This window comes from Spea bombifrons, chromosome 6 (genome assembly GCF_027358695.1).
Source record: "Spea bombifrons isolate aSpeBom1 chromosome 6, aSpeBom1.2.pri, whole genome shotgun sequence".
Taxonomy (NCBI): Eukaryota; Metazoa; Chordata; class Amphibia; order Anura; family Pelobatidae; genus Spea; species Spea bombifrons.
In genome coordinates, this window is record NC_071092.1 from 1,693,678 (window position 1) to 1,707,093 (window position 13,416).

The 13,416-nt window shown below is 42.4% G+C and overlaps 1 protein-coding gene across 1 annotated transcript; it reads left to right on the plus strand.

Moving 5' to 3' along the window:
• The first annotated feature begins 1,154 nt into the window (after window positions 1–1,154).
• On the plus strand, window positions 1,155–13,396 carry CCDC66 (coiled-coil domain containing 66). The gene is made up of 19 exons (XM_053469596.1): window positions 1,155–1,271; window positions 2,598–2,662; window positions 3,227–3,252; window positions 3,345–3,762; window positions 4,067–4,181; window positions 4,421–4,524; window positions 4,755–4,867; window positions 4,960–5,124; window positions 5,454–5,585; window positions 5,690–5,931; window positions 6,242–6,326; window positions 6,643–6,804; window positions 7,260–7,404; window positions 9,141–9,281; window positions 9,809–10,314; window positions 12,098–12,135; window positions 12,482–12,765; window positions 12,912–13,039; window positions 13,136–13,396. Exons 1-19 carry the CDS (start codon window positions 1,240–1,242, stop codon window positions 13,187–13,189), a joined length of 2,955 nt encoding a protein of 984 aa, XP_053325571.1. The 5' UTR covers window positions 1,155–1,239; the 3' UTR covers window positions 13,190–13,396.
• The last annotated feature ends 20 nt before the right edge of the window (window positions 13,397–13,416 follow it).

The window sequence follows — 13,416 nt, forward strand, 5'->3', positions numbered from 1 at the left end:
GGTAGCTGGGGCTACAGAAATGTTGGGGGTTCTCGTTACTTTGTCTGCGTTGCTTGACGATTGGTGTTTATCACTTTTTAATAATGAATTTATGTATCTTGATGAATTTATATTATAGTTTATTGATATATTAAAGTGAATTAATAATAGAAAAGCGGAGTCTGTTGTGCGTGTTCGCTGGGTCGGCACCAAAACCTTCAGGGCATTTTGAAAGGGTTTAAGTTCAATCAGAGGTAAATGTGATGGCCTTGGGGTTTGATCAGTGGTTGGTACCATTGATGGACAAGCGTACCATTACCCAACATTGCAGCTTGGAGCATGCAAGGGGTAGACATAAATGGGAGGGAGGAAAGGGGCAATAACATGGATTAAGGGGTGGCAGGGCAAAGAGACATTGGGAGTCTGGGGTGAAAATGACTGAAGAAGGAAGGAAAGGCGGGAAACTCATTCAAAGATGAGAAGGAGGAGAAATAAAAAAGAGAAAGTGATTAAAAAGTGATGAAAGAATAAAAATGATAGAGAGGAATGAGGAGAACTAAACGGGGAGGGGAGTCGGTGAATGGAGAAAGAAACGGTAAAAGAAGGGGAAATATGATCGAATGGAAAGATGGGAGGGAGCGACGTGGACGGGGTGCATGAATGAGAATTGAACTGGAAAGAAAGTGCAGAGGAGGGAATGAAGGCAAAGAGTCTTCATCACTCTTTACAGAGAAAGAATATTGTAATTTGGGTAACAAACCACCCCAAGTGGGTAAATGGTTAATGCATGTGCAATAAAGCAGCTGTGCATGTGTAGGGCAGCGAGGCGCAGCACAGGGTGCATCTATATCGGGGGGCATCTGCAGGAGTGTTTATGGGAGGTTTTTTAGGATGTTTTACGTCATTTTCTGTTCTAGAGATGAATATCTGTGTATTTAGTTGATTAAATGTCTTTAGAAGATCTATGGGTCACGTTGAAGATGATGAGCAGCTTTTACATTTAAGTCATCCTGAATCACGCATCCAAATGCCCAAATCAAACATGGACGCCACCTGCTTCGCTGCAGCCAGCCAATCAGCTGATCGCGAAGCTTCCAACCGAATTTTCTCTCACCCAAGAGTAAACGGCGCTGTGATTGGCGGCTGCTGCCCTCGCTGTCGTCCAGTGGCATCGCGGGTGATTGTGCTGGTACAGTAACCACCGTACACAGTGGGAGCCGAGCGCAGGATGCCAGCCGGGCCAGGGGCCACTCACACTGCATGAGGGTCACAGCGGGGGCCATGAACCTGGGGTGAGTGCAAAGGCTGCGTGCGAATTAACCCTTTGTGTATTCCACAGTGTGTGCAATTAACCTCTGCTGCTCTCAGAATCTCCAGTGTATGCAGTTAACCCTTTGGTTTATCTCCAGTGTATGCAGTTAACCCTTTGGTTTATCCCCAGTGTATGCGGTTAACCCCCTTAGTTTATCCCCAGTGTATGCCGTTAACCCTTTGGTTAACATTTATTTCCTGGGCATTTAACTGAATCATTAACCGCTTCTCTGCATATATGAGTAGATATAATTCATTTACGGTTGTATAGAATGCGTCTGTGTGCGTTCGGCAAATATATTAGTCTCTTTAGTGTCAGCGGCCCCCACTCTTGTACAGAGCTGTGGAATATGATGGCGCTATATAACGTAATACAGAATAATGCCTTCTCTGCAGCCTTCATACCGTGAATGTAATGTGCGTTAATGCGAAGAATGTGAGCGTAACTTTCATTCTATCGTTAAAGATCGGTGATCATCTGGGTGCCACGAGGGGTGTCAGCCCGGTGGGTAACGTGGCAAGTCATTAACTGTTTAGTGGGTGGTGTCTGCCTGACCCCGGTGTAACCATTCTGAGAGCAGCAGAGGTTAACTCTGACACTGCATCGCCACGATCCGCTCCAACCGCCGTTGGACGCACCCTGGTTGCCACAGGGACCGGCCCCGGGCTAGGCTCAATAATTCAATGCAAGGACTACGAGTTTAAAAACCACAAATCAGAGAGGAAGAGACATCTCTGGCCTTCATGGGACGTGAATGTGCAGCAGGAGAAATCCAGTAAACGCGTACATGCGCAGACTTCTCGTAGAGAACGGAAAAGCACGGCGAACGCTCTGGTGCCAGGTTTGGGGGGAGCCGCTGGCAGACCTCTCCACGCACACTCGAGCGACGCAAGAAGTTCCTGGCTTCATCTCTCAGCAACAGAACGTTATTTACAGTCCATTGTTGCCGCTGCTCGTTGCCAGCTGAGTCACTTTCTTTTTATTGTTCTTCTTTTAAGAGAATGATAATTATTAGCGCCCTTCGTTCCGACCCGACACTCGGTAATGAGGGGTGTTTTCGGAAGATCTCCTGAACGGAGGACATCTACGCTTGGTCACCCCCTGTGGGGCGCTTAGCAGTGAGCCAAGCGTGCCATTAAGTAGATCTGGGAGTTGGATCCTGTTCTGTTGGCATCAGCAGGAATGAAACCAGTTACACCGGAAAGGTTTTTCTAAAAGGAACAGTCTAGTCCTCGAAATATATATATTTTAAATGATCGTTCCACGTCTTTATTAAATTCATTCTACGTTTTTGTTTGATTTGCAGGGACGGTCTGAAGCTTGAAACTCATATTTCTGGGGGAAAAACAAGGCTCATTTTGGCCACATATGGTATGATGTTGATAAATATAAAAATATAATTGGTATGTTTTTCCAATGCATGTGTTACTATGTATTAGACTTGTGCACTCCATCACGCGCTCACGCACTCTCAATCACGCGCTCACGCACTCTCAATCAGGCGCTCACGCACTCTCAATCACGCACTCTCAATCACGCGCTCACGCACTCTCAATCACGCGCTCACGCACTCTCAATCACGCGCTCTTTCTCCTTATCTACATCTCCGCTTCTTCCCTTCCCAAATGGAAAAAGCCCCCTGAATTTCATCCAAACCAAAAGGGCAGGAAATAAAAATTGTTGTCCAAAAATGAAACAAAATATTTTTTTTTCCCATTTGCACAAGTCTACCATGAATGTATTATTTACTCCATAGTAACTGGTTATTGTGTATTTCTAAATCATTTAAACATATTTTAATCAGTTTAATATCGCAGGCGCTAAGTATTTGTAGAATAACTATCAGATATAATGAAAGTATCAAGATTAACCCTTAGTTAACGGCTCACAGCTTTGATGCTTGAATGCTTATATCCTGTTTGTTTCTTTTTACAGATGTTGAAGGAAAGAGCTCTAAACAGGTAAGGCGTTAGTCCTGTCCATCGGACGTGTAAACGAAGGTGCCGATGTCACCCGATATGGTTTTTGATTGAAGGCTTTTGTGTTTTAACAGACGGTTTACAAACCCAGGGCACAAAAAGCTGCGGTGAGAACTAAACCAGCCGGGCAGGTCCTCAAATCTGTTCAGAGTAACAATGTGAAGACAGAGGAACCAAGCCGGAAAGGCAGACCCGAGACGGGACGCGCGCCCCCTGCTAAGCCTTCCGCCAACTTGTTAAAGGAACTAGAGAACGAGCGTCCGTCCGCCGGAGTCCAGCAGAATGGCAAACAAGAAGCCGAGAAATCTAAAGCCGCCCCTAAAAAGCCCCCAGCGCTTACATCGAAGCAGAAACCTCAACAGAAGAAAACCATTTCCGCCGAGGAGCTGAGAGAGAGCCTGGTCTGTCTCACCCAAGAGCAGTTCCAGCAGATTTTGCAGACCATAAACAAGGGAAAGAAAGCCGTCTCCCAGGATCCTGCCGGTGACAGAGGTGAGTAAATCCACTGGGATGGAAACCACGCGGATTCAGCTGTGCGGAAGGATATCGCGTAAAACCCATATGCGGTATGCACATATGGGCTACGCTGTTCTTATTTGCTACATCACCATGGCTAGAGGCTCCTGGGTGATATACAGGGTTACTATGTATTCCTCGTGTATAAGACTAGCAGTGAATTGATCATCTACACATCTGGCAGAAGGTTAATAGAAACAGTCGATAGGCAACCAATAAATTATGAGCCATATGTTTGTGAATATTTGGTTAATTATGTGTTTCCACTCCTTAATCCAAGACCCTGATGGTGAAGAGACAGAGCAGGAGAGCGCTGAAGGACTCCTGAGGACCGACGAGCATTCAGCGTTATCCGGCAGCCAGGATCAGCCTCCTGAGCAGACCGCAGACATCGTGTACGTCACTTTCCTTTGTCTTTAGTGATTAATATCTTTATTTCCTAAAGTATGATTCTTCTTTGAGAAAACGTGCACAGAAAACTGAACCATCTTAATCCTAGAGTCTGTGAGTGCCTGGGGATTGTGAAGCGCGTTGGTCCCCATATGTGGAAGTTCACTTGCGATTGAGGGACAGCGCGCTCTCTGCTGCTACAGAAGGGGTGCGAAGTAATTGTTTTGGTTTTTGTTATTTGTAGGCAGAATGTCAGACCGCAGGATGATCTGTTCAGCAGACTGGGGGAGCGGGAGAGAGACAAGAGTCTACAGGAGGCAAAGAAAGCCCAGTGGAGGAGGGAACTTGGTGAGAATAATCTATACACATATAATTGTGACTGTCAAGTTCCGCATAAAGTTTAGATCTCATCAAGCAAAGGAGCTGTGTAATATCATACAAAACGTAATTAATACTCTGTATGGCCACAGATGGGAGGATCAGGGCCATCTATAGGCAGGCAGTGGCGCAGTCCATAGAATGGAATAGGAGAACTCCTGGAAAATGTGTCTTTTATTTAGATTTCTTTCCTTCTGTAGATGAACAAGTTGCTTTAAAGAAACAAATGAAGGAATCTACTTCGGAGCGGCTAAGATTCAGGCACCGTGAAAATTCAACATCGGAGAAGCAGCAGTTACCAGACCAGCCTAAAGTAAGGGCCTGACAGCATCTGCTGAATCTGTATTTTGACTTTTCAGTTCATCTAGATACATGACTTTGTTCTGTCGATCTATGCTTTTACAGGATCTCCATGCCAATGACTATGGCTCCCCGTCACAAGATGAGACGTTGCCCAAAACATCCACCACTGACTCCTCGCCCAGCGACTGGAGAGCTCCCAGTCCCAGAGCTTCCAGCTTTAGTTCCCCCGACCTTCCAGCCGCCATACGGAGCTCTTTTGTTCTAGGGGTGAGAGCATCGTATTTGTCAAATGCTTGCAGCTTACATATGTCACCAGAAGTCACCTGGTTTTGTTCATGTCTGTTCTAACTTATTGGGGACTTGGTATAATGATAATTTAATTTGTTCATCCCTTGGATTGGCAACATTAGTTGACAATGATATTACCCAAGTGTTTTTCAAGCCCTGGCATAGCATAGTGCTGTGTAGTTGTCAGTCACGTACCCGGGGATATTTTTTGCTGTGCCTGTTATCTCACAATTACTAATGATTTATAGGAGGACACAGAAAACAGAAGTTGATGGCTGAGATGTGTTACTGTTTTTTTTGTGTCTTAGGAAGCGGCTCCGTTGGATCACCCGTTCAGTGCAGTCAAACGGAATCAGCAAAAGAAATGGCTCGAGGAACTAAACAAGCAAAGAGAGGAAGCTCTTCAGCGCAAAATGCAAGAGAAGCAAAGGTTCATGGAGGTAAAACTGCCTGTCAAACCCAGCTGGTTTCTTTCATGTATCCCAAGTCAGCCCCCCAAATAGTTTTACTTTTATATCTTTTAATCTCTCTATACTTGATGTAGACTGAAGAACCAGATCGATGGGCCATGCATTTCGATTCCTTCAAGAAGCAAAGTGACCATCCGACCCGCGTAGACCATCATCCAGAGATCTCGCCAAACGCCCACCTTTTACTGTCTCCAGAAGTGACCGTCCCCGTGCCGCTGGAGATAACGCCATCCCCTGCTCTCAGCTGTCAGTACCGGGGAGAATCAGAAATGCGGAAATCGACAGACGAAGGTCACGGTCAGGATCATAAAACTGGGTACGTCCATCTTTCTCACGCATGTCTTAAAATAATCTGCCGTGGCTGTAATATGTCTCAGAAATGAGCCAAGTTATGTGAATATTTGCACCCTCAATGTTCATTTTTGAAATGTTTATATTTTATTCTTGAGGATTGGTACGGGCAAACAAAACCCAAACCAACATAATACTAATATCCATATCTGTGACGGAACCTATGCCAGCGCATGAGTGATTATCTTGATGTGCTTTACAGAGACACTCAGTATAACCAACAGCACAAAAGACAAGCGGTGCAGCATTTTTATAATGTATTGCTCTTCTTCTAGCTTTCTACGTACCATGACCTCTCTCCTGGATCCTGTGCAGATAGAGGAAAGAGACCGAAAAAGGCTAAAGCAGATCGAACACCAGGTATAGATCGGTATCTCTCGTTAAAGTAGATGTTTATGAGACTTGTGCGCGTGGAACAAAAAATGATTCAGACATGTTTTTTTGTTTTCAGATAATGAATTTAATTTCCTGCCTTTTTTGTTAGTTTGGATAAAATTAGTAGTTTTGACTAAGGTTTTGCAGAAGGTCTAATGTTGACCTTCGGTAGAATTATCAATGAACGAGGCTTTATTGTAACCCATTGAAGTCAAACATTGTAATTTTTGGAAAAAGGTGTGGAGTTCCATTTTCAACTACGTTGGCTCCACTGTCTTAATGTATTTATTTTTTTTATTAGAAAGCCATCGCAGCTCAAGTGGAAGAAAAACGGAAGCTAAAACAGTTAGAAGAAGAGAAGAGGCGTCAAGAAGAACAAGAGGAAGAGCAGAGGCTAGAACGAGAGAGGGAGAAAATGAGAAAACAGTTTGAAGACGACTCTCTTCGACAGAAGCAGAAAGAAGTACGAAATGCTATGAAAAGTCTTTTTCCATCGTGGCCGCCTGGCAGGGGATCTGCTTAACCTCTTCAAACACTGGTTTTCCCCAATACGTTAAGCTTCTGCTGAGGCAGTTAGCCATTTCTGCTTCTTCAAAGCTCCAGACTGGTGACCTTACATGAGATAAATAACATACAATTAATTATATTATATACATATATTAACATGTTTCATGCAGACATTCTAGAGACATTCTAGAAAATACTTGGTACGTGGCCCAGGAGGCTCCGGGTATCACAGCTGATGAACGGGTCCGGAGCAACGTTAAGGAAGTGTTGTCTGCTTGTTTTGTAGGCCTTTGTGGCGCCCCTGTGCACAGCTAAAGTGCCGCAATACAATGCTCAGGGGCGATTCAGGCAAAGAGATTATCTGTGCTTTAAATGTTTAGTTAGAAAATATTTTTTCCTTTTTATATGAAGGAAGTTTTGAAAATGAAGACAACTGAACTGTACCAGAGTATGCTGCGGGCTCAAGAAGAGGCGCAGCGACTTAAACAAGAGCATAGGATGCGGGATTTGCTTCAGAGAGGACACAACGTCTCCAAATTGCAGAGGACCCTTCCTGGTAAATAGCTGTCTTTCTCTTCTGGTCTGCCACGTGCTGTTTTTACTCAGTAATTCAGATTCAAGCAGAATTTCAGTTCCTTTAGTCCAGAGAAACTCAAATGTTTTCTTTTCATGCAGTTTTAGAATTTAATTTGTAATAGTGCAGGGGCGTCTAACATGCGGCCCGCGGGCCAAATGCGGCCCGCGAGACCTCGAGGTGCGGCCCGCGTAAGATCGGCAGCCAGGGCAACCGATCTTACGCGAGCCGCACCTCAAGCCCTGCTACTTACTTGTGGGAGGGACTTCTGGACTGCACACAGAGGAAGCGGAGTTCACGTGACATCCTACTTCCTCTGTGCTTTAGCAGAGAAGGCAGAGGGAGGCCGCGCCCCCTGCTGAAGTCTGTAAGCGGCATCGAGGAGCTGCCTTGCAGGTAAGGAGGTGGGGAGGGTGTTTGAATGAGTGTGTGTGATTGAGGGAATGAATCTGTGAATGAATGATTATATGAATAAATTGGTGTGTGTGTGTGATAGCATGGATGTGCCAAGTCAGCCAATACATGCTGGTACAGGGTGGCTGTAAGTGATGTGCAGACCCCATACTGCTGGCAGCATCACTACACAAGGGGGGCAGCTAGCCAGGTTTCAGCATGTACTGGCTGACTTGGCATGATAGGAGTGTGATTGCTAACAGTAGTCACAGTCCCATCATGCCTAGGTTTCAGCACTTACACATCCTTCCAGTAAATACTGGAACCTAGGCATGATGGGACTGTGATTGCTGTTAGCAATCACACTCCTATCATGCCAAGTCAGCCAGTACATGCTGAAACCTGGCCAGCTGCCCCCCTTGTGTATTGATGCTGCCAGCAGTATGGGGTCTGCACTTACAGCCACCCTGTACCAGCATGTACTGGCTGACTTGGCATGATAGGAGTGTGATTGCTAACAGCAATCACAGTCCCATAATGCCTAGGTTCCAGTATTTACTGGATGGATGTGTAAGTGCTGGAACCTAGGCATGATGGGACTGTGACTACTGTTAGCAATCACACTCCTATCATGCCAAGTCAGCCAGTACATGCTGAAACCTAGCTAGCTGCCCCCCTTGTGTAGTGATGCTGCCAGCAGTATGGGGTCTGCACATCACTTACAGCCACCCTGTACCAGCATGTATTGGCTGACTTGGCATGATAGGAGTGTGATTGCTAACAGCAATCACAGCGAGCACAGTCCCATCATGCCTAGGTACCAGCATTTACTGGTTGCCTGCATTTACTGGTTGCCAAGTCATATTGCTAATTTTGTCCAATTGTGTGTTACCTACTTTTATTAAAAATGTGAGTTTTTATTATTATTTTTAAAGGTGGGGGTCATTTTCGGTTTTGGCTAAGTGAACCCTGAATGTTTTGGTCCAGAATTTTCATTTTAGTTCATCCCTAGAATAAATCTAGGGAATCCTGAATTTGTAGTCGCAAAACTTTCTAGGCCCAGAAATCAGTGAGAGGAAAAGTAAAGGTTTTGTGTCATTTTACTTTATTTTAATCTGCATATTTTATTAAAGGCCATATTTTTTGTCACAGTGAAAAATGAGTGTGGCCCGCGCACGTATACAATTCTGATGAAGTGGCCCACTGCAGAAAAAACTTGGACACCCCTGTAATAGTGTCTTGTTGATTTCAAAATATGTTCATGTTTTCTGGTATAAATGGTAAAATTGTACAGTTAGTCTGAATGGGATTCTGCTTATCCCTAGGAGATGTTGAAACTGATCTCAGTAGGGCCAATAGCCAGATGGCCACTAAGCCACCAGAAGACCACAAAAGTGGAACAACTACAGACATGAAGCAGAGTTTGACAATAGTTTCTCCACGGAAAGACACCGGGGTACAAACAGGTGAATATGGAGTATATGAACACATATATATATATATATATATATATATATATATATATATATATATATATGTATGTCGCCTACCTATGTATAAGGGGGAGACCCCCCGCTTCTAAGTCGCACCCACAGCCGAAGAGGCAGATCCAGGTCCATCGTTGACGCGTCGTCCTCTGCGTCCTCTTCACGCCCTCTAGTGGCGTTGGCGGAAATTAACCAATATATTTATATTTCTAATATATTTACCAATATTATTTACTATAATATATTTATATTTACCAATATAATGTAATATATTTCCAATATAATATATTCCTAATATATTTACTAATATATTAACTAATAAAATGTCTAATATTGGCGCCAAGACCTCGCCGCCTAGTCACTTCCCATCCTTTATAAACCCTCATTGGACATGAAGTCTTTGCCCTCTGATACTCGTGCCCATGTTTCATAGTGCTACTCCTCAGCGTTCTGGTTTTGTCTTCGGTGTTTAACTTGGCTTGTTCTGGTTTACTCTGACTTCCCAGATTTCATTGATTCTGGAATAATCCCAAATTCATCAACTCGTGGAAAAGAAACTGAGTGGAGGAACACGCAAAGTTCATCTCCCGACATTCCTGTCGAATTTAAAAAACAGCCAAAGACAGAAATTCAAATGAAAAATCATAAATCTTTGAAAGAAAAGAGCGATTCTCAGAAGGAAAACAAACATACAGTTTCTAATACCTATGACCAGTTTGCAAGAACCGCTAAGGAAACGAAGGAAAATTTTAGGAAACCGGACTGGAATAAAAAAAATCCTAACAAAAAATATGTACCAGCTTCCGAAAGGTACCCGAGAGGACTTCAGAAGCAGAGGGAGGAGAGCAAGAGCCGGAGGCAAATGGAGCTTCTTCAGCTGGTAGAGAAAAACACAGCGAATACCCCACAGCTGAAGAAAGGGAGCTTTCCAGAAAAATCACCAACACCCCATGAAGCTTCAAAGGTTCCTCCACCCGTTCAAGAGAAGAAAGGACGCCAGTTGTGGAAGAAGGTAACATTTTGTACAGATAAAGGTTAAGTTCAGATAACCAAGCATGCTATTGTTTGGCAGTATGCTCCTGTGTGTTCAGTTTTACATCATTTGTTTCAAACGGGGATGCTGGACAGTCCTGCAAACAATTTAAAGTAGAGATAACTCAAACGGGAACCAGGTAGCTTGGAGCACGTTGTGCATGGCGGCCCATCACAGTGCAGAAAAATAACCAGTAGGAAGGTGGAAGACAGATATGTTAAAACGGTCGACCAATGAATACGGGGTACTGTGGGTGTAACCAGTCAGGAAAAGAGTCTATATTGTGAATATAACCGCCAGGTAAAGGCACCGGTGAAAACATTACCTGCTGACAGCCCTCTGAGTGCCGGAACAGAAAGCAGGACAAGTTACAAGACCCGTATTCTGTAAATTGGAAACTGCCGTCCTCTTGACATAGATTTTTATATATATATATATACCGTATTGGCTCGGATATAGGCCGCCCCCGTATATAGGCCGCACCCTAAAAGTTTGGTGCTTTTTTTAAAGAAAAAGTTTTTTTAATAGACATGCTGCCACTCTGTCCCCTCCCCCCCCGAGATATGCTGCCACTCTGCCCCCCCCCTGAGATATGCTGCCACTCTGTCCCCCCCCCGAGATATGCTGCCACTGCCCCCCCCGAGATATGCTGCCACTGTCCTCCCGCCCCGAGATATGCTGCTACTGTCCCCCCCCACACGAGATATGCTGCCACTCTGCCCCCCCCCCCTGACTTACCAGAGCAGACTCCCGGGTGTCTTGCGGGGCCGGCAGGGGACATCTACGCAATACGCGTATACAACTTCCGGTGCCGGAATATATATATAAATATATATATATATATCTATATATATATATATATAGATATATATATATCTATATATAGATATATATATAGATATATATATATAGATATATATATATATATATAGATATATATATCTATAGATAGATAGATATATATAGATAGATATATATATAAATAAGATAGATAGATATATAAATAATATATATATATGTATAGATATATATAAATAAGATAGATAGATATATAAATAATATATATATATAAATAATATAGATAGATAGATATAAATAATATAGATAGATAGATATATATATATATAGATAGATATATATATATATAAATAATATAGATAGATATATATAAATAATATATATATATAAATAATATAGATAGATATAAATAATATAGATAGATAGGTGATTCTTTTGATGGTTTACATGTACTTGAGACACTTTATATATATATATATATAGCCATATTTCCTCTATATGCTCTGATTATCTTCCTAAAAACCTCTGTTGTCTATATGATGAAATACTCTGTTTTTTATTAAGTTTTTGTACAATAAAATAATATATTTTATATAAGAGCTTGTGTAGAACTCTTTTCTTATAAGGTGTACAAATATATATATATAGATATAGATATATATATATAGATATAGATATATATATAGTTATAGATAGATATATATATATAGTTATATATATATATATATATATATAGTTATATATATATATATATATATATATAGTTATATATATATATATATAGTTATATATATATATATATATATATATAGTTATATATATATATATATATAGTTATATATATATATATATATAGTTATATATATATATATATATATAGATAGTTATATAGATAGATAGATTTATTTATTTAATCTATCATCAGAAAAATTACCTAAAAATATATTTTTTCTTTTTATTATAGGAAGAACAATATCCGAAACCTGAGCCAACCTTTAAAAGGTACAAATAAATTATTTTCAAACTTTGGTGGTCTGCCGAAAGGCTAAGTGCTAAGTGTCCTTCTCTATGTCGAGACTTCATGTACAAGTAATTGTACATGAGTGTTTAAATCAGCGCAGACCCAGAATTCGGTGTAACCCTAAACAGCCAACCTGAAACCGCATCCATTCTATCGCAGTCCATCGCCAGCCAACAGGAGGTCCTGCTGCTGTTACCCACCGGGTGCAGAATGTATAGTGGGGGAGGAAAGAGATTACTCCAGGGTGCCAATGGGTGCCGACCATCACAAAATGAGAATGTGTATAAATGAACATTTATAGAGAATTATCAATTTTTGCAGCCACAGATCAGACTCTCCGCCAGTCCCTGCCGTGAGAAACCGATTACAGCAGAATCAGTGGAGACCGGCTGCTAACTTGGCCAAACACGTTTACAATGGAAACGCCGTCCACGGAGGCTCCAACCCCACTCCGCAGCACGAGGTCTCCCCGGAAAGCAGCGAACAGGAATCTGAGCGACCCCCTTCGTCCCACTTCATCCCGTACGTGCGAACTAAAGAAATCTACTATCTGGATCCGGATGCCCCAATGTCAAGACCTTCAACACAGGACCCGCAGTACAGACGGCCCGGTGTGTGTCTTTTCACTAAGTAGAAGTGTTTTAGTTTCAATAATAGACCTGAAATGCTCTGAAATGTTACGTCGGTCAAGTTCGATTTTACTTTCTGACCTATTTCCACCGTGAACTAAACTGAAAAAATCTCTTCCTGGTTTCAGGCGACAATCAGGACACGCGGCAGATATTCAGCTCGGACCATGCGCGGGATCCTCTACTGAATCCGAGCGTTTTGAAAAACAAGGACAGACAGCAGGCGATTCTGAAGGGATTATCCGAGTTAAGAAAGGTTGGTAGGGCTGGGGGTAGCCTCATGACGCAGGAATTTACATTTAAAGAATCGGGTACAATCGGCATCTCCTGATTTTTGTTTTTGTCAATTCAGGGCTTGCTGCAGAAACAGAAAGAACTGGAGACGGGTTTAATGCCGGATGTTTAAAGGAATTAAAAATGAATCTTGTTTGACAAATTGCTGTGTTTTATATGTTGTGTTTGTTTGTGACTTAATACTACGTCAGCGTTAAGTCCATTGTGAATTTCATGTGGTTGATGCTGTGAAAGATGTATTTATTGGGTGTCTTATAGCATTGTGTATATTTTATAGAATTTAAATGTTGCTTTTTGATGAATAAATATTTTTTAAATACGTTTGTCCCTCGCCTGTGT